At 38.6% G+C, this 19,559-nt stretch overlaps 1 protein-coding gene across 1 annotated transcript in view; it reads left to right on the forward strand.

The window, feature by feature from the left end:
- Positions 1-15,167, forward strand: part of KPNA1 (karyopherin subunit alpha 1) — an 81,417-nt gene extending 66,250 nt beyond the window's left edge. Inside the window, exons 13-14 of the mRNA XM_055125469.1 lie at positions 8,727-8,905; positions 11,854-15,167. Of these exons, the coding sequence (XP_054981444.1) occupies positions 8,727-8,905; positions 11,854-12,041 (367 nt within the window). The 3' untranslated portion in view covers positions 12,042-15,167. The remainder of the gene's footprint in view (positions 1-8,726; positions 8,906-11,853) is intronic.
- The last annotated feature ends 4,392 nt before the right edge of the window (positions 15,168-19,559 follow it).

Raw genomic sequence — 19,559 nt, forward strand, 5'->3', positions numbered from 1 at the left:
GTCTTGGTCGACATGATGAATTCAGACAGTCGCTCACCCTGATCATTCCATTCTAGGCCATGTGACCCAAAGTGGAGTTCTTTGGGCGACCTTCTCGGACCTATCTTGGCATTAAAATCACCAACAGTGATCTTGTAGAAGGTGTGATCTTCTTTATAAAATTTCTCCAGTTCCATGTAGAACCTCTCAATTTCTTCTTCATCATAGTTGGAAGTTGGTGCGTAGACGACAAAGATAGAAACTGCAGGCAGTGAGCCACATCTATTCAAGCGTAATCGTTCAATTTGGGTTGTTAGGCATTCGAATGAATCGATGCTCATGGCCAAGTTTGTGTTGACAAGGATACCAACGCCACCAGCACCTCTGTTGTCGCATGTTCCGAGGAACAATTCTTCTCCAGTGTCGAAATGGCGTGATGTGATTGATGTCTCCTCGTTTCAGTCAGACCAGTGATGTTGTACTAGATCTTCTGTGCTTGCACCATCAGGTCCTCGATGAATGCTTCTGATGCCAGTGTCTGTGCGATGAAAGTACAGACAATCGTTTTTGTCTTTCTTCGTTTTGGCACTCTAGTTTGTCCCTGAGATTTTTTCAGCCTTTCCTCGCTCATCTTTCTTAACACTGCCGTATTGGGGGCTCTTAAGGTAATAGGTGAATGAGACCAATTGTTTTTACTGTTGTTGGCATATCGAATATGCCATGGGTGGCTTGTTAGGCTCTGCCGTGCGGGCGGGATACTTTCGGTAGCTTGCTGGGCTCCCCGAGAGCAAGCTGGGTTTCAAAGGGGATTTAGCACCATCAACCATATCCACACAGTGACCAAACTCATTGAAGTTTCACAAGAGTTCAAGATGCTGCTCTGTCTAACGTTCATCGACTTAAAGAAGGCCTTCGATTCTGTTGAGACTGAGGCGGTCATCGAAGCCCTGGCCAAACAGGGCGTTCAAACTCAGTATATCAAAATCCTCCAAGAGCTGTATTGTGGATTCACCACCAGGATCTCACCATTCTACAAGGAAGTGATCATTGATATAAAGACAGGGGTGCGACAGGGTGATACCATTTCAACGAAACTCTTCAGTGCCGCCCTTGAGAACATCATGCGACAACTGGAATGGGAAGGAATGGGAGTGAAGATAGATGGTTAGCAATTACATCCCACTTCTGCTTCACTGATGACATCGTTCTCTTAACACCAAACATTAACCAAGCGGCACGAATGCTGGCCAACTTCTACCACGAGCGTGGGAAGGTCGGATTGCAGCTGAATCTCAACAAGATGATGTTCATGAAAAACGAAGCTCCATTTGCTCTCAATGGAACGAACATCTCCGAATGCAATAGCTATGTGTACCTGTGTTGAGAAATCAACATGAGGAACGACTTGGTGCCAGAACTGTGCAAGAGGAAGAGAGCAGCGTGGAATGCATTCAAGAGCGTCGAAGAAGTGGTTAAGAGTACGAAGAACCTCCGACTCTGGGCACATCTTTTCGATTCCACCATCTTCCTGCACTAACATATGCCTTAGAGACCTGGGCCCTACGCAAACAGGATGAGAATGCTATTAGGGTATCCCAAAGAGGAATCGAAAGAGCTATGCTAGGAATATCATGTCTCACTCAAGTGAGAGAAGGAATCCGGAGTTCTGACCTCCGTTGACGGTCAAAAATCAGGGACGCTGTCTCGTTTGCCAAGGCATCAAAAATCAGATGGGCTGGTCATGTAATGCGATTCGGAGATGATCACTGGACTAGAGGTGTTACCGACTGGATTCCACGGGATGTCAGAAGACCTCATGGCCACCCACCAACTAGATGGTCAGATTTCTTCGTCAAACCCCTGAGTGAACGATTTGAGGCTCTTCCTGTTCCGGGAGCAAGCAGATATCATTGGGCTGCACTAGCTCGCAACAGGGACAAATGTAGACGTTACTGGCGCCCACTCGAGCAAATCGAAGATCAACAGGACTACAAGTGAAGTGATTATTATTATTGTTGTTTTTGGACCACACCTAGCGATACTCGGGGGTTACTCCTAACTCTGTATTCAGGAATTATTCTTGGCAGACTCAGGGACTATATAGGATGTCAGGAGTCAAACCCAAGTTGCCTGCATATGATGCAAACACCCTACCTGCTGTGCTACCACTGCAGCCCCTGCTCATTATTTTTTAGGAGACAATATTTCGATTCAAAGCCTAATTAAAATACCTTTGGAAATGTCCATAATCCTAGAGATTGTGTGTTCAGTAAATATTATTGGATGATGCAGCTCATTCTAACAGATAATAACCTACTTTCACAAGAATGAGAAATACAGATAACTGATGGACTTCGAACATTGTTTAGAATATTATGAAGACTTGGAGTGTCCTTAATCTTGAAAGTGATGTAAATATAGTGTTGTGAGGAAAAGAGTAGATGAGATGCTGTTGGCAATAATTTCATCAGTATTGACCAGGATTAAGATAATAATAGTTTGGGACATGAGTATTTGGGAAAGTAGGATCTGCATAGGACTTGCTGAAAAGGTACAGATACCAGAGATAGCGAAGGAAATGAAAAAAGTCACTGAGGAAAATTAGGTACCAGTGATTAATAATCAGAAGGAACAAAATTATATTTGAGGGAAATGATTTTAGACTTGGTAATTTATCATCTAAAGAAATCTGACTTGAACAATTTTGTCTCAGAATTTACTTTTCCAAAATGTGATTTCTTGCCCTAAAATTTCTCTAATGAAACTTTTAATTGGGTTTGGTTTTTGGTTTAGAGGCCACAACCAGTGATGTTCAGGGCTTACTCCTGGCTCTGCACCTGTTATTACTACCACAGGACATGAGTTACCATATGAGATGTCGGGGATTGAACCCGGGTCAACTGCATGCAAGGCAGGCTCCATACCTGCTGTACTATCTTCTAGCCTTCCCCTAAAGAAACTCTTACATGTAAAACTACCGATAATTAGTTTTCCCAGATTTAAGATACTTAATTTAAGAAATATAAAATTTAAAAAGTACTCTTCAACCAGTAGTTTTGGGAAAACTTGATAATGATGTGTAAAAAATGAAAGTTTAATCTGTATATTACATCTTATAAAAATGATAGTTCAAAGTGAATTAAAGACCTTGAGATCAAGCCAGAATCTAAAAAGTACATTGAGTAAATAAAGGCTGAGTGTTTCAAGATTTGGACCTCAAAGATGTCTTCAGTAATACAGTGCTATTGGCCAACGAAACAGAATCAAAAGTAAACAAATGAGACTATATCAGAGTTCCTGCAAGGTATACAGCCGTATTACTCTGTACCTGATCTCATATGATCTCAGAAGACTTTCTGTATGGCTTAAAACATCGGCTTGGGGATGGAGCAATAGTACAGCGGGTAGGGCATTTGCCTTGCTCGAGGCTGACCTGGGTTCAATTCCTAGCATTCCATTTGGTCCTCTGAGCACCGCCAGGGGTGCAGAGCCAGGAGTAACCCCTGTGCATTGCCAGGTGTGATCCAAAAAGCAAAAAATAAGAGGGGGGGAGGTGGCTAAAACTAAAAGATGCTAACTGAATGGGATAAAATACTTGCTTTCAGCACATCAGATAGAGGATTGATACACATCAGATAGAGTGCTCACAATGATCAACAACGACAACAGCAACAAAAAACAACCCAAAACCCATCAAAAATGGGAAGTCGAAATGAACTGGACTTCTTTCTCTTTTTTTTTAATTTAAAAAAATTAATTTTAATTTTTAATTTAATTTTTAAATTTTTTATTTTTATAAAGTTGTTCACAATAATTTATTATATTCAGTATTCTGACACCAATCCAACCACGATTTAGAATTTTCCCAAGCATCACCCAAGCCTCCCCCAATAGCAGATCTCACATAATTAATTTCATATTGCTTTTTATGAATACTGCACTAAAAATGATCCAAAAAAGTTCCCTTAGAAAGTGTGTGAAGATTGTGGTATCTCTCCGTGGAGTCATTAAGCCCTTGTATAAGAGATTACTAACAGTTTGAGCCTTGTGTGCTAAAATATATTTTTTTAATCGAGATTGGTTGCCTTCTACATAACATCCCATCTAATGTGGTGTGCTACTCCTGGTACATTAGTGATATACAGTATGAGATGTCACTCCAGGAATTCTAAAATTTTGAATGGGGTGCTGCAGTTAAATTTTTTACTTGATGTTTGACTTTGGGGTCTGGAGGCATCTCTGCAGCTTGTTGATCTCCTCGAGATTTCTTTGTGAGTTTCTGGATCATGGTTGTTTAATGTGTTTATATGACTCCAGAGGCAGTTGTGGGCTACCAGGCTTCCAGAAGAACAGGGAAATGGGAGGAGGTTGCTCATCTCCAACTCCTTGAGACCCTGGAGATTTCGGTCACAAAATCTGCATACTTGAGTTTTTCAATAGATTGTTCATGGATGAGACTCCTTCAGAACTTGTGGAAATGGGCTGTGAGCATGGCAGTTATTTGGTTCTGGAAGTTTTCTACTGCTGGAGTTCCATTTGGGTAGGTGGTGGGCTTACACCCCCCACTCCAGGGTGCCCCAAATAAGACTTGGCCTCCATGGGGTGCACAGGGACTTCTGAGGAAGACCAGTAGGTTGTCAACAGGCACTTGAAAAACTCATCATCACTTATTAAGTCCAAAGTGACCATCTCTCACCATTGAGAATGGCACATATTAAAAATACAGGGAACAATCTGTTTGCAGGGTTGTGGTGAAAAAGGAACTCCCATCTACTGCTGGTGGGGATATTATCTAACGCAACTCCTGAGGAAAAGAGTATGGAGAGTAAACTTAGAATTGAGCTGCTATATGATGGAACAATTCTAGTTCTCATATCTACCCCCAAGACACAAAAACAATCATTCAAAAAGACATGCATGTCACTATTCATTGACGTACTTAGTGCAGTAGATAAATGCGTCATGAATATGTGATAAATATACACAGTGGGAGCTGGAGCAATAGCTCAGCGGCTAGGGTGTTTGCCTTGCACGCAGCTGATGCAGGTTCAATTTATCCATCCCTCGCAGAGAGCCCTGCAAGCTACCAAGAGTATCCCACCCACACAACACAGCCTGGCAAGCTACCCATCGCATATTTGATATGCCAAAAACAGTAACAACAACTGTTAACTGTTAATTGTTACAATTAACAACAACAACAAGCAAATTGATAAATAACAGGACAACAGTGCTACAGTGCAACTATATATGTGACTATAAGGAACAATGGAATCATTCAATTCATTGCAATATAAGTGAAACTAGAGAGAGAATTCTGTTAAATGAAGTAAGCCAAAACAAGGACAACAAATACAGGATGATCCTTATCTGTGGCATGTAGAATAACTGGATGAGGGAATGAAGTATTTGACACCTAACCCCATAGGGTATGGAGGAGAAAGAAAATGAAAGAAATTGAGAAGGCTAGAAGAGATGGATGGGGAGCAGGGATCAAGGAGATCTGAGTACATCAGTTGTGTCGAGAAGTGGAACAGCTAAATATCCAAACCACAGAATCAATAACACTGAAAACAAAGAGATCCAAACTTCAACAACCAAACATAAAAGTGTCCCTATGAAGGGGCAATCTGAGAACGGGGGTGTGGATGGGAGGGAATCTGGGAACCCTGGTGGAAGAAGATACTAGAGGTGGGATAGGTGCTGAGAGTATGTAGGTGCTAGAGTATGTGTCACTGTAGCACTGTCGTCCCGTTCATCAGGTTCATCGTTGTTCATCCAGTCCCTGGTGCTAGAGTATACTGTGTCTAAAATGCAACTATGAATAAATCATGGTGCTTTAATAAAAATTTTAAAAGAAAGATATAAAATCACTTTCCTAGACAAAATAGACAAAATTTCCTTAGGAAATCTTTCTAATCTTAATTTTAATTGAAAAGACTTATACTTGGTTTTTCATGCCTTTTCCAGTAAACTTCTAACTTCTCAAACATATGAGCAAATATGCCTTGTTGGACGCTTTTTCTCAAAATAATCTTTTCCAACTTCTTTAGGGCCTGGGTTCCCTGGTCATCTGTTTTGCAAATTGTTTTCTTTGGTGAAACTTGTATTAATAATAAAATATTGAGCTGGGGAATTGGCTTATTGGTAAAAGTATATGCCTTGTGTGTGTGATGTTGAAGGGAGAAGGGAAGGATAAGTTTATATTTAAATTATATAAACACAATTTCTAGAAGCTTTATAGCGATCTTAAAATTTTGTTAACACATTTTTATTATATAAGGCTCTATAACTAGTGATACAAAACTAAATGAATGTTTAAAAGACAGTGTAGTTTAAGGATTAGAGGTAACTGAACTCAGGTTTTCAGTGGGAAGAAATCCTGTCAAGAATTGACCAAGATCAGATTTGACAACAATATGGAGTCTGAACAAATGTCCTTGAAATACCAGTTGATACTGAATAAATTCACCATTGTATGCTAGTGAAGTTTAATTTTAAGCAAACTTTTAAGTCACCTATTTTGCTGGAATTCGGTAGTCTTATTAATCAGGCATATTAATATGCTGTTGCCGTTTTTCCAGTTGAGTAAAGTGAGGTACAGAAAATAGCTCTAATAGTAGAGAGCTGCAATGTAATAATACGTTATCTCTGGGTACTTGCTAATTTTGTTACTGCTTTCTGTGTTTTCCATATTTAACACAACTGATATAATCATAAAAGAGACATGGTTTTTATTTAAGAAAATGAGTTATATAAATATATTGAAGGATAGAATGGGGAATGGTACAAAGAGGCTTTATGCCTAAAGCATATGACATACTGAAGCCTAAGATTGATACATGATATATGGTCTTAATATTTTGAAATTGTTAAATATTATATTAAACTATTTTTTAAAACAGACATTTTAATAACACTTTTAGTCTTATTTGATATGTCAAAAACAGTAACAAGTCTCACAATGGAGACGTTACTGGTGCCCGCTTGAGCAAATTAGTCTTGTAAGAAAATTGGTATCATAGAACAGATTTCTTTATACTTTTCTTCCCAGCAGTAATTAGTAACATCTTGCTTTAGTCTGGTCATATGTTGTAATTAATTGACCAATATTGGTACATTATTAACTAAAGTCTTTTTTAAAATCCCTTTTGTCACTGTTTTGTTATTGCTTTTATAAAAGTGGCTTTTTTTTTTCAGAGTATAATATAGACTTCGTAAACTGGCTTCTTCCAATTAGTATATTTAAATATATATATATATGTGTATCGATAGCACAGCGGGTAGGGCATTTGCCTTGCACGAGGCCGACCCATGTTTGATTTCTTCCGTCCCTGTCAGAGAGCCTGGCAAGCTACCGATAGTATCCCGCCCGCACAGTAGAGCCTGGCAAGCTACCCGTGGAGTATTCGGTATGCCAAAAATAGGAACAATGGAGACAAATAAAACAAAGTCTCACAATGGAGACAGGACGACAGTGCTATAGTACTACATATAAACTACGTATTTGGTGTTGTCAGGCTTTTTTATGATTTATTATTAGCTTGTTTTCTTTCATCACCCTTGTCTTGATACACTGCAGTTTTCTTCTCCATTCACCTGTTGATGAACTCTTGTTTGCTTCCAGTTTGGGGTATTTATAAGTCAAACCAAATATTTATGTACAGGTTTGTATGTAACCATAACTTTTTATTTGGTTATGGATATCTAGGAGTTTGTGGGATGATACGGAAATCTTCGTTAAAAACTGGTCTATATAACATAACTTTGCTAAGGTAGTGAGACATGGAAAGTGGAGTAGAGATGGAACAGTGGGGGGCACAGGGATCTTGAGACAGTAGTGGAGAGAATTGGGGACTAAGGGAAGTGTCTGATGGAATAATGTATGCATAAAATACTATTTTAAAGCTGCACATCATGGTGGTTAAAATAATGTATATATTATAAAAAGAAAACTGCTAAGTTGTCTTTCAAAGTAGTTTCCCAGTTACACTGCCTCAGCAGCAAAAAATGAGTTTATATTACTCTGCATCCTTTTGTTTGTTTGGGCACCACACCTGGTGGTGCTCAGGGCTCACTCTTGTGCTCAAGGGTCACTCCTGGTGCATGCAGGACCATCTAGGGTGTGGGAGATCAAACCTGGGTCTGCCACATGCAAGGGAAGTGCCTTCCCTTCTGTACTATCTCTCTGGCCCTCTTATTCTTCATCTTTAACAGCTTTTGTATTGTGAGTTTTAGATTTTAGCCATTTTAATAAGTAGAGTGACGTTGTTTGTCAATTTTTTAATCTCCTGATGGAATCTTTTTGTATCCTCTGTGCCACCATAGAGTTTGTATTACCCCTGTCTTTTTTTGTCCATTTTTCAAATTGTCTAGTTTTTCTGTTTTAAAGCTTTAAGAGTTTTGTGTACAAAATAGAATTGGCCTCTTATTCCTGTTCTGGCTTTAGTTCAAGTATGTCTTGTTTCAAAAGTTTGGTTATCTGTAGAAGCAAAGATAAAATTAATTAATTTAAAACTATGCTTAAGGACTTATCCATATTCAAAGAAAAAAAGGATTAACAATTTCCTGGAGTCCAGTATAGTGGAGGGGAAAAAAAGAATGGAGACAATGCTAAACAACTGATTTTATTTGTGTGTACTAAGAGTGCCTATTTCTCAGTTCAGTACACTAGACTTTGACTCACCAATTTTATAATTCTTAAAAATTTAAAAGCTTTGTCTCACTAAATTTTTCTTTGTATTTAGGTACCTCGTAGAGCTCGGTTGTATTAAGCCACTGTGTGATCTACTCACAGTCATGGACTCTAAGATCGTACAGGTTGCCCTAAATGGCTTAGAAAATATTCTGAGGCTTGGGGAACAAGAAGCCAAAAGGAACGGCACTGGCATCAACCCCTACTGTGCTTTGATTGAAGAAGCTTATGGTAAAACAAAGTGTTTAATAGATGTCCTGAAATTATTTCATTTTTTTCTTTATTGGCTGCTCACATAGAAACATTGTGATGAACAATAGTATAGAGTGTAGAATTGGTAATGTAAAGAGAAAGGATTATTATTCAGTTTAGCAGTATTTAAATTGAACCCTAAGGTAGTCCTAGTTCCTGACTTTAACCTTTGTGGTGTTCTCTTCTATTAATAGTTGATTTGAGCCCCCCAGGAACATCTGTATTTGCTGTAGGCAGTGCCTGGCTAGAGTTCTCAGGGCATGGGGATAATTCAGTAGTACAAGTAGACATGTACTCAACTCGTCTGATTCCTGGCATTACATAGTCCCCTAAGCATAGCCAGGTATGGCTCTGAAGTCCCCCCAACACCTGGATAGTCTGAGTAATCCCTGGCACTGCATGGTCTAAATAGCATGGTATCCTTGGCTTTTTCATTGAATTGCCAATCTGGTTGGCTGAGAATCTCTCGTAGGGCTCCTGTCACACTCACAGTCCCTGAAAGGTTTGGAGTTCTCATTTTGAATTGATTCCTCTATTTTTTCTGTCCCTAAAATATTTCTGATCTAACATCTCAGTAATATTCACCTACCGTTTGGTTTCCTCTTTATTTTCAACTAAATTTTAACTGTACATATGGTCATTGGTTTGCTAATGGGTACTTTAAGTTTCATAAATGGTTGTAATACATAAGCAGAGTTAGAAACCACAGTTCTGTTCTAGGGCAACGTTTTTCAATCATACTTGTTGTCCTTCAGTTGAAAACTGCTGTTGTAGGGGCTGGAATAATAGTACAGTGGGTAGGGCATTTGCCTTGCATGTGACCAACCCGGGTTTGATCCCTGGTATCCCATATGGTCCCTTGAGCCCCGCCAGGAGTAATTTCTGAGCATTTCTACAAACAAGGGTAACCTCTGAGCACCACTGGGTGTGACCCAAAAAGCAAAAAATAAAAACAAAACTCCTGCTCTGGTGTTTATTCCTGAGAATGAAATTAAGGTTCTAGTAAGTTCATTTTCAGATTTATCAGATAAGTAAAACTGTTTTCAAAAATGATCTTAACAATTTACCATTTAAAAAAATTAAAGAGAACTAGAGAGAGTACAGCAGGGAAGATGCTGGCCTTGCATGCAGCAGACCTGGGTCCAATCCAGGTACCCCAAATAGTTCCCAAAGCACAGTCAGGAGTGATCCCTGAGTGCAGAGCCAAGATTGGTCCTGAGTACTACTGGGTGTGATCCAAAAACAAAACAAAAAAAAAATTTTTTAAAGATTATAAATGCACTTTCAAATTTTGACTGTTAAGGACATTTTTAAAAGAATGCTCATTGACTTAGCTTTCCAGGGATAAATACTGACCTTTTATTTATTTATTTATTTTTATTATTGAATCACCATGTGGAAAATTACAATGCTTTCAGGCTTAAGTCTCAATTATACAATGCTGAAACACATATTCCACCACCAAAAAAACCCCAGTATACCTTCCACCACTCCTCCCACCCACCTGTGTAACTGATAAATTTCACTTTACTTTCTCTTTACTTTGGTTACATTCAATATTTCAACAAAAAACTCACTGTTATTATTAGGAGTTCCCCACTAGAGACAGACCTGCTGTGGAAAGATATGAGGCCGCAATTGCGGCCACGCGTTTTTGGATTTCTGTATTTTAGCAACTAAGTCCAGGGAAATTTCTTCCAGAAATTGGATCATTGCGAGCTTGTATCTCTCATTAGTAGTCCTCATAATATGGTGGTCGCCACACCCTTCCCCCCCAGCAAGAAAAAGATGAGAGAGAAAAACCTTTCCCCTCCAGGGCAGGCATGGGTCCGTGGCTTAGTTCTCAGTCTGGAGACATTCTGCAAGGAGCTGCCGGTACCAAAAGGATTATAGTTGCCAGCAGCCACTGCGTTCTGAGATTGGTTTCTGTGCCTCTGGGATAATGGATGCCCAGGGGTGGCAGAGCCATTCCTGAGCACACGCGGTTGCGCGGTTTGGAGGTGTCCCATTCTCGCACACTGGAGCCGTGTTAGTAGCTGCTCAGTGTCGCCGTGGCTCCATCAGGAGAAGGCGTGCCAACTGTACCTTCTCCGTCTGGACCCCCAGTGTTGTTGGCCCGGTCTGGGGTCCAGAGCAGTCTCCAGCCCAATGCTGACCTTTTAAACATACATTTCAGTGAGGACATATATACCAGTATTTTTCCTTTGAGAAATATTAACATTCATGATTGTTGACTACAGCAGTTGGATTACTTACGGGCTTTAAGATTTTAAAGAACAAAAACCTTACTTAAATGAGCTTGAAGTTAATAAAGAGAATTTGCTTTCTAATTGTTTTGCCATAATCCTAGTTTTATGCAATAGAAATTGATTCTGGCTGGATTAAGGGTAGCCAGTTTGTTGAAATGATATTGCATGGGGCTAAAGCAATAGCACAGCGGGTAGGGCGTTTGCCTTACCCAGCCGACCCAGGTTCGATTTCCAGCATTCCCTACGGTCCCCTGACCACCGCCAGGGGTAATTCCTGAGTGCAGAGCCAGGAGTAACCCCTGCATTGCCAGGTGTGACACCCCCCCCAAAAAAATAAGTCGTCGAAATGATACTGCAGCTCAGGTAGATAGAAGTAGAGCCAAAAATTAATTAGGTCATAGTAGGAATAGTTGTACTGACACAAGGCACTGATGTGGCTACTTACAGAGTATGCCCCTTCTGTGGACTGGGAATTGCTTGCGTGTGTGTTTAGAATGTCACTGTAGTATAACGAACATGTAATATATTCTTAGTACTAATTTCAATGTTGCTACTAAATACATAATGAAGGAGATAAGTTGAATATAAAATTCAACTGGAAAAAGACACAATGGAAAAATAGTTTTCATTGCAGTTTCAAAGAGATACACAATAGATTTTCCTTTTTTTTCATCTTAGGTTTGGATAAAATTGAGTTCCTTCAGAGTCATGAAAACCAGGAGATCTACCAGAAGGCCTTTGATCTTATTGAGCATTACTTTGGGACCGAGGACGAGGACAGCAGCATCACACCCCAGGTTGACCTGAGCCAGCAGCAGTACATCTTCCAGCAGTGTGAGGCTCCTATGGAAGGGTTCCAGCTTTGAAGCACTGTCTTGCTTTCATGTTCCTGTGTCAAACCAGGCTACCCAGTCAAGTCCTCTTGTGGAGTCCACAGTTCTCATGGAGCTAACTTCTCAAATGTGTTCCATAATACTGTTTGCGCTCATTTGCTTGCCTTGCGCACCTGCTCTTAAACACATCTGGAAAACCTTCTGGCTCTCTGTGATGGAATACCCATCTAATAAATAGGGTAACCAGATCGGCCCACTCTCTTATGGAAAATCCCTAGGCTTTGGAGATTCGCACTTACATAAGTCCTGGGAATATACACATATTAATGTGGCTCCCATTTTTTTGTTGGGGAAGAAAGAGGACTCCTTATTCCCTTTAATGTGGGGAAAAAATACTGACATTTAGGATGAGACCTAACCTTTATCTTGAATTTCACACAACTACTTGCAACAAGAGAGATGTTTAGATGTGTTGTGTATACTTCAGAGTACTTTTCAGGAGTTCTTCCACAGTGAACCTTGGATTACCTGGTGGCTTTTTCTAGCCAGATTTGCATTAATCCTTACTGAGACTGGATGGTCTCTTTCTATTGGCGCAATTCTTCACAGATATTAAAATTAAACCATCCACTCCCTCACCTTCAGCCTTCAGTGAATGTGCTTTCTAGTTGTCAGGAATGCTGAAGAATTAACACTTTGACTCTTAAATGTGATTCTGTTGTGATGATTCCCTTAGAGCAGAAAAGTAAGGAGCGCATATTAATTTGTATGGCTCTTTTGCTTCTCTTTGATCTTATGTGTCTTAGGATTTGGAAGTGGTTCAATTCTAACACTGGTTTGAAGATTAGAATCCTTAGTAATTGAAACCATACCCTGTAATTGAAAAACAAAAACATACAACCAAATCAGGAAGAAAAAACAACCTCCAATTTTCTAAACTCAAATAGTGACTAGAGGCTGTGTTTCTGCACTAAATGTTTCAGGCTTTGTGGTCCTGATCAAGGTCCTCATTAAATTGAAGTTCACCTTAGGTGCTTTCAATCCTCTGGGACTGGCAGATAACACATAATTTTAAAGGTTACTTTGGGAACTATTTCTTAGCCAGGTGCAGCTTGATTCTTGATTTATGCTGCATATATAACCCCTTTAATGTAGCATCTTTATCATAACCTACTCAATATGGCCCACTTAATTCAGATAAGGGCAATAGATCTTTTTTGTCTTAGAACCTCGTTATTACCTATTCATTTCATTTCCTGCTAGTCCTGCCCAGTCAGGTTCCCTTCCCCACCCAAATAAAGTTTCTACCTTCTAGCTCATATAATGACTGCAATCTATACTGCAAATGGCGCTTCCAGTACTGTCTTCTGTGATCTACATTTGTGCTTGGACTGGAATGAAAAAATAAGCTTAATTGCCAAGAGAACTGCAACTGAGTTCAATACGACTTCTTGGTGCTAGTTGGCCATCTTGACTCAATGTTGGAACACTCATATCAGAGAAGATTTTTTGTTGATATGCTGTTTAAAATGAATTCTGAAGGAAAAAGTTGCTCATCTCTGTTTCAGAGAATACCCTTTTAAGCTTCTTTAATCTTGTCATCTTCCAGAATTCATTATAACCCCAAAGTGTAACTATTTGGAAGTTCCCCCTGTCAAGCTATTATACATCTCTGGTAAATCCTGCTGAACGTTAGGGATACTCAGAGCTTTCATACCTCATCATGTTGTTACTTAAGCAGCCAACTTATGTGACCTGATGTAAACTTTTAGAAATCCACTTCAAAGTAGGAAAGATACAAAGACAAAGGACATTTATCAGCCAAGTGTGAAGCATTCTTCGCATCTAGTCTGTAGTTGTGTCTGTGCTCTGGATGGATACCGTCTGATGTCTTTATTGATGGAGCAGCCACTACAAAACTAGTCAACTCCTATCTATAACTGTTACTTTTTCTAGTGCTGCTTTGTGCTGAAAGAACATTTTAGTTTACTGCACTTGACCTGTAAAAGACTGATTCTTTGTAATTATAGGGAAAAATTAGGTGGTTAATTTAAACAAAAACTTTCAATGTTGCCTTTACATCACATTAAAGTAACTTCTTCCAGAAGGGTAATTAGAAGCACTGATTCATAGTAAAAAATTTTGGTTTAACCTTTTTTGGGGGGTTGGGGAGGCAGCTAGTTTTTTTTTTTTTTTTCAATTGTAAATTACTGGTAATCCATGTCATTTCTATGGGCTGTTTAAATTATGTACCTTCTATTGGATAATTAAATTTTTTTCATTTTATTTTGATAAACCAATTTGAATGGAAAGAAGCACACAAAATTGTTTCCCCAAGTTAGGAATAGTGTACATTGGGAATTTTTGCTAGTGATTGTAGGTGTATCAAGAAAGTGATTAAAACAAAGTCCTTTGAACTGATGTGGTCTACTTTGTGTTTAAAACAGAGGAATTTATCTTGACTCTGTCCTAGAAACTTCTGAGCCATGAGAGCTGAACTAAATTTTTATTGTAATAAGTGTTTTTTTAATGTTAAAATTGGAATTGACTAGAAGTCCTAGCATAAATGTTGGAACTGCTAAAGTAGGCTTTTTGGTAATAAAAGTGATATTTTTAGAAGGTAAGTGTAAGTCCTATTTTTAGTTCCCTGGCAGACTTAATTTACATAAAATTGAGTATCACTGAGATGCTCAGTACAAGACAACGTTCTGCACTTTCATATACTGATGGGAGAAGAGGTACTTGATTTTCCTTCTCCCCCTCCTCTAAACTTTAAAAGTATATTCTTTGTAGTGAGAACTTTAATGGGGAAAAGTATATATTCAGAGCATTTGCAATGTAAAGGCACCTTCTCTATTAAATACCAGCAGGTAGATATGGTTATTTGAAGAAGAAAAACCAGGAAAGATAAAAATGATAGGAAGAAAAGTGAGAATTAGGAGACAGGGTTCTTTCTGGAACACTTAATGTTCCTGCCACAAAGTAATTAGGACCCTTTTAAACTTTAAGTTTGTCAACTGTACTGTTGTTAAGAATTATTGCTCTAGGATTATTTCTTCCATATGCCAGATAAGCTGATTGACTTTTGGGTGGTTTTCATTGTTATTGTCACAGATACAAATATTGACAATTATCCTGTAATAAATCTGAATTGTTTGAGATTGTTGCTGATTTTGCCTAAGAAAAAGTATGTAGTCTATTTTAAAAACCAAACTTTTTACATGACCACCTGTAAGGCAACTTTACATTAGTTCTCTACTGCTAAGTATTTCAGTTATTTAATCCCCCAATTGGGGTTCATATTATGAGTTTTTCTTGAATAGAAGAATTTTCTTCCTCTGTGCAGATTAGTTTGGATATTTATATTGATAGGTAAGTTATTTGTTGTAGCTGTTTCAGGGTTTGGGGCTATATTGGGAGTGTGCGTGTGTGTGTGTTTGTGTGTGTGTGTGTGTATTGAAATTGTATCTTAAGGGTCCACTTTTAGGAAAGGATATGGTTGCTTTTCATATATATATGTATATATACGTGTTATATATACATTATATATATGTACACTACCTCCTACATTCCAAAATTTATTTGCAGATAGGTTATACCCTTAAATGGAAACTTAGATCCAAATCTTTTTCCATCTGAAATGAGCAACTATTCCTCCTCTGTGGTGAGTGGATTGACTGCCAAGTTAGGACACAGTAGGGCTACATATTTCTGTCATTTTTAAAAAAGGTACCACAAGGCCAGGTGTGACACTAGTATGTCTGCTCTAATTATCATGAGTATCAGTAATAACAGGTAGCAGGAACATAATTGGGTTAACTATTAGCTAAATTTAAAATACCAAATAGTTACCAGATACTAAATGCATTTAGAAGATTGGTGTAAGAGTTGAGTGTTCAAAGAGAACAAGAGATAGGTACTCGGCTTGCACAGAACCAACCCCATTTTGAATGCTGGCACTCCATACAGACCCCAGAGCACTGCCAGGAGTGATTGAGCACCACCTGGATATTGTGCCCCAAAACTAAAAGAATTGGGTGTAAATTAATTCACAGCCCATTTTATATAGATCAAGCAGAAATTAATAGCCTTTACTCTTGTAGGAGCAATTTGCGGGGGAACTATATGTAGTGCTAGGGATTGAATCAGGATTGGCCACATGCAAGAAGACTACTGTATTGTCTCTCTGACTTCTAATTGTCTGTGTCTCTGTTATGCCAGATTCCTGGCTAAGGGCTTTCATTTTTTCTCACCAAATCCTCCAACTGCTCTTTGAATTGGATAATTGTCATTGTGGTACATATGATAAAGTAAAAAACCCAAAGGAGTTTGCCACTAGGGTCATGATGTTTAGATCTTATTTGCCCATCATGGTTTTGTTTCTTGAAGAAAGCAGCAGAGGAGGGTATCTGTACCAAGAACTCCCAAAACTAAACTTGCACCATTCACAGCCACACCAGCTCTTTGTTGACATTGTTCAGTCTTCCTCATGATCAGTACTTTTAGAAAATGAGATGTGAACTGCTTTTAAGTTACATATTCTGGTGTGTAGAACCTTTTAGACCAAACAGTATTTCCTTGCTCTTTGCTTAAATTCTCTATGGCATGACAAAACAAGTTTTTTAAATGTGAATGATTTTCAGTTTAGTAAAGGCTAAACCAGTATTTCTCCACTGGTGGCCATAAGGCCCCTGATGGCTCCCTGTATTCCAAGGAGGCTGCAGGTGAAAGAAAATCTTGTTAAATGTGTGGGCCATGAATCCTAAGTAGGGGGCTAACTGGTAGTACAGGGAGGCCACAGGAAAAAAAATAAGATGAGAAAAGGACCATGGTCAAAAGGTTGAGAAACACTGGACTAAACTCAGAAATGTTTAAACTCAAAATATATATATATGTATATATACATATAAATATACATATAAAGAGAGAAGGAAAAGCCTTGGAGTGAAGAATACTACACCTTAGAAAATGGTATTACAGATGTCAGTTTAATACAACTTACTTCCTAAAGAAGTATCTTCCCAAGGAGTGTCTAAAGTTAAAAAGATCCTTAATGTTATGTTCTGTTTACCTCATTTTGACCACTCTGGTGTCCTTTTTCAAAGTGTTCTGACACTTTGATTTGGAATGATTAATGGTTTTTTGTACCTGAATGTGCTCTGTCAGGCCATGGGTGACTGCCTTTCAATAAATATTAAATGACTAAAGAAAAATGCATCAATGTTAATTAGTAAAGGGTATGTGGTTACAAAAGAAAATCCAAAGGAATTCCTTTATGCTGCTATTCTGAAACCAGTTCAACAACTCCCAATCGGGGCTGGAGCAGTAGTACAGCGGATCGGGTGTTTGTCTTGCATGCAGCTGATCCAGGTTCGATCCCTGGCTTCCCATATTATCCCCCAAGTACCATCAAGAATAATTCATGAGTGCAAAGCCAGATTTGGGTGTGACCCAAAAAGAAAAAAAACAGCATGTATCCCATCACCTTTCAGGAGATGTAATTTTATGTGAATTTACAAAAGCAAAACACTGTCATAGAAAAGGTTTTTAAATTGTTGAGTTTACTTTGTAGTTCAACTATATAAGTAATATATAGTTGACTTGTGTTTATATATGCTTAAAATAGCTTATCAATCTTTGGTAGTTTCCGCACTCTATTAGAAAATTTTCATGTTTACAAACTCTTGGCTGTATGATGCTTCAGTATCCAGTCTGACATAGTAGAAATGGGCAGGTGGAATATTTTTTCTTTTTTTTTTTTTAACCTTTCTTGAAGTTCCACTGATCAGGTATCTTTTGTTTTGTTGCCACACTCAGTGGTTACTCTTGACTTTGTACTCAGGAATCACTCCTGGAGGACTTGGGACCATATGGGATGTTGGGGATTGAATTTGTGTTGGCTGCATGCCAGGCAAGCGCCTTACCCACTGTACTATCTCTCCTGCTTCCTAATCAGGTCATCTTTTTCTGAAAGCCAAAACTTAAAAGTAAAACATAGGCTTGGTTTCTACAGACTGGTCATATAGCAGTGTCAGTGTTCTTCAACCTTTTTATACCTGCAGACTGGCACCTGTCTTATGTCTGGTCTTATGCATGGTTATGACTGGCTGTAATAACCAGCCTGGTAGACGAGTGGTTTTAAACCTTTCTACACCTGTCAACTGGCATTTGAAGACCACTAATTTAGAATACAAAATTTTTCGTTTACAAGAACGAAAAAACTAGATTGTTTCCCCAGTTTGATTTTGTTGAAAAATTGATTTTTCTATAAGAATGTCATTTCTGTGACCTTTGTCATTGCCAAAAAGAAAATAAAATACTACTCTTTAACTTTATCTAACACACTTAACCTCAGGAATCCAATTGAGTTCAGTAGGTTACCACAATACAGATGACTGTCTTAAACACATAAACAACAATCATCTGAATAACTCTCAACAGCTTGAGCCCAACATTATTTGGTGACAGGCAAGGGAGAAATAGGAAGTCAGAAGACCTTTGGAGAGAGAACAGCGTTGAGTTTGAGATCCATCTGGGAAGACTGAGGTTTACACCACAGTCTGAGAATAGAATTTTTCCAGATTAAGTTGCAGTTACATGAAAAGTCCTGGGTAAACCAAGAGACTGCGCTTGTTTTGCTAGCGATAGCCTTTTTTAAAATTAGTACCTATGAATTAAAAAGCATCTTTATGTCAGAGGTTCCCAGACATAAAAATGTCTTTTATTCCCAGTCTTTTTAAAACCAAAATTACCCCCCTCCCCCAAATGTATGTTTTCTTAAAAGCAGAGAAAGTGCCTCCCAATTGTTCTTGAGGCATCTGTCCGGATTGGATAGTTCAGCACTCCCAAAAGGTGAGATCAAGGGGAGATAAGTATCATCCACTTTTGGAAACACAGGTTCAAATGTTTAGTTATACATCAATCCCATTTACAGCCTAACTAAATTTTCATAGACACTGGTGATCTTAACTCTGTGAACTTAGTTCTATTGTTTTTGTTGACTGATTTTGTTCATTGTTAGGAAATCAAAAACATTCCAAAAACATTGCAGGAGTAACTTCCAAGTCAGTGTCAGATTTGATATGCCCCCAAATTTTCTGACCTTTGGGCCACACCCAGCAGGATTCATGCAAATAATGCTCTAGCCTACTGAGTAATTTCCATGGCCTCTCAAGTTATTTTTAGTTTTTAAAAAACAGCAATTGTATTTCTGTTTTGAATATTTATAAACCTTACTACGAGGCATGAGGAGTAGCAAACAAGATATTTTCAATTCTGAAACAATAGGATGTTTAAGGGAAACAGTTTCTACAAGGAGGGAAATGAAATCATCTATGTGGTGAAGATTAAGGATTACATAGGTTAAGAGGGGGAAAAATCACCTTAGTTTTCTTGAGAAACCCAAGTGCAAATCTTTACGGTTTCTGCTACTATCAATTCTGCATTAGTATTCCCGGCTCCTACACACTACAATCACTGAAGGTCTTCCAAGACGGTAAACCCTAAAATTAGTCTTAAAACTTTAAGACTAGATTACTAGTAGTACATATG

This window comes from Sorex araneus, chromosome 2, assembly GCF_027595985.1.
Source record: "Sorex araneus isolate mSorAra2 chromosome 2, mSorAra2.pri, whole genome shotgun sequence".
Taxonomy (NCBI): Eukaryota; Metazoa; Chordata; class Mammalia; order Eulipotyphla; family Soricidae; genus Sorex; species Sorex araneus.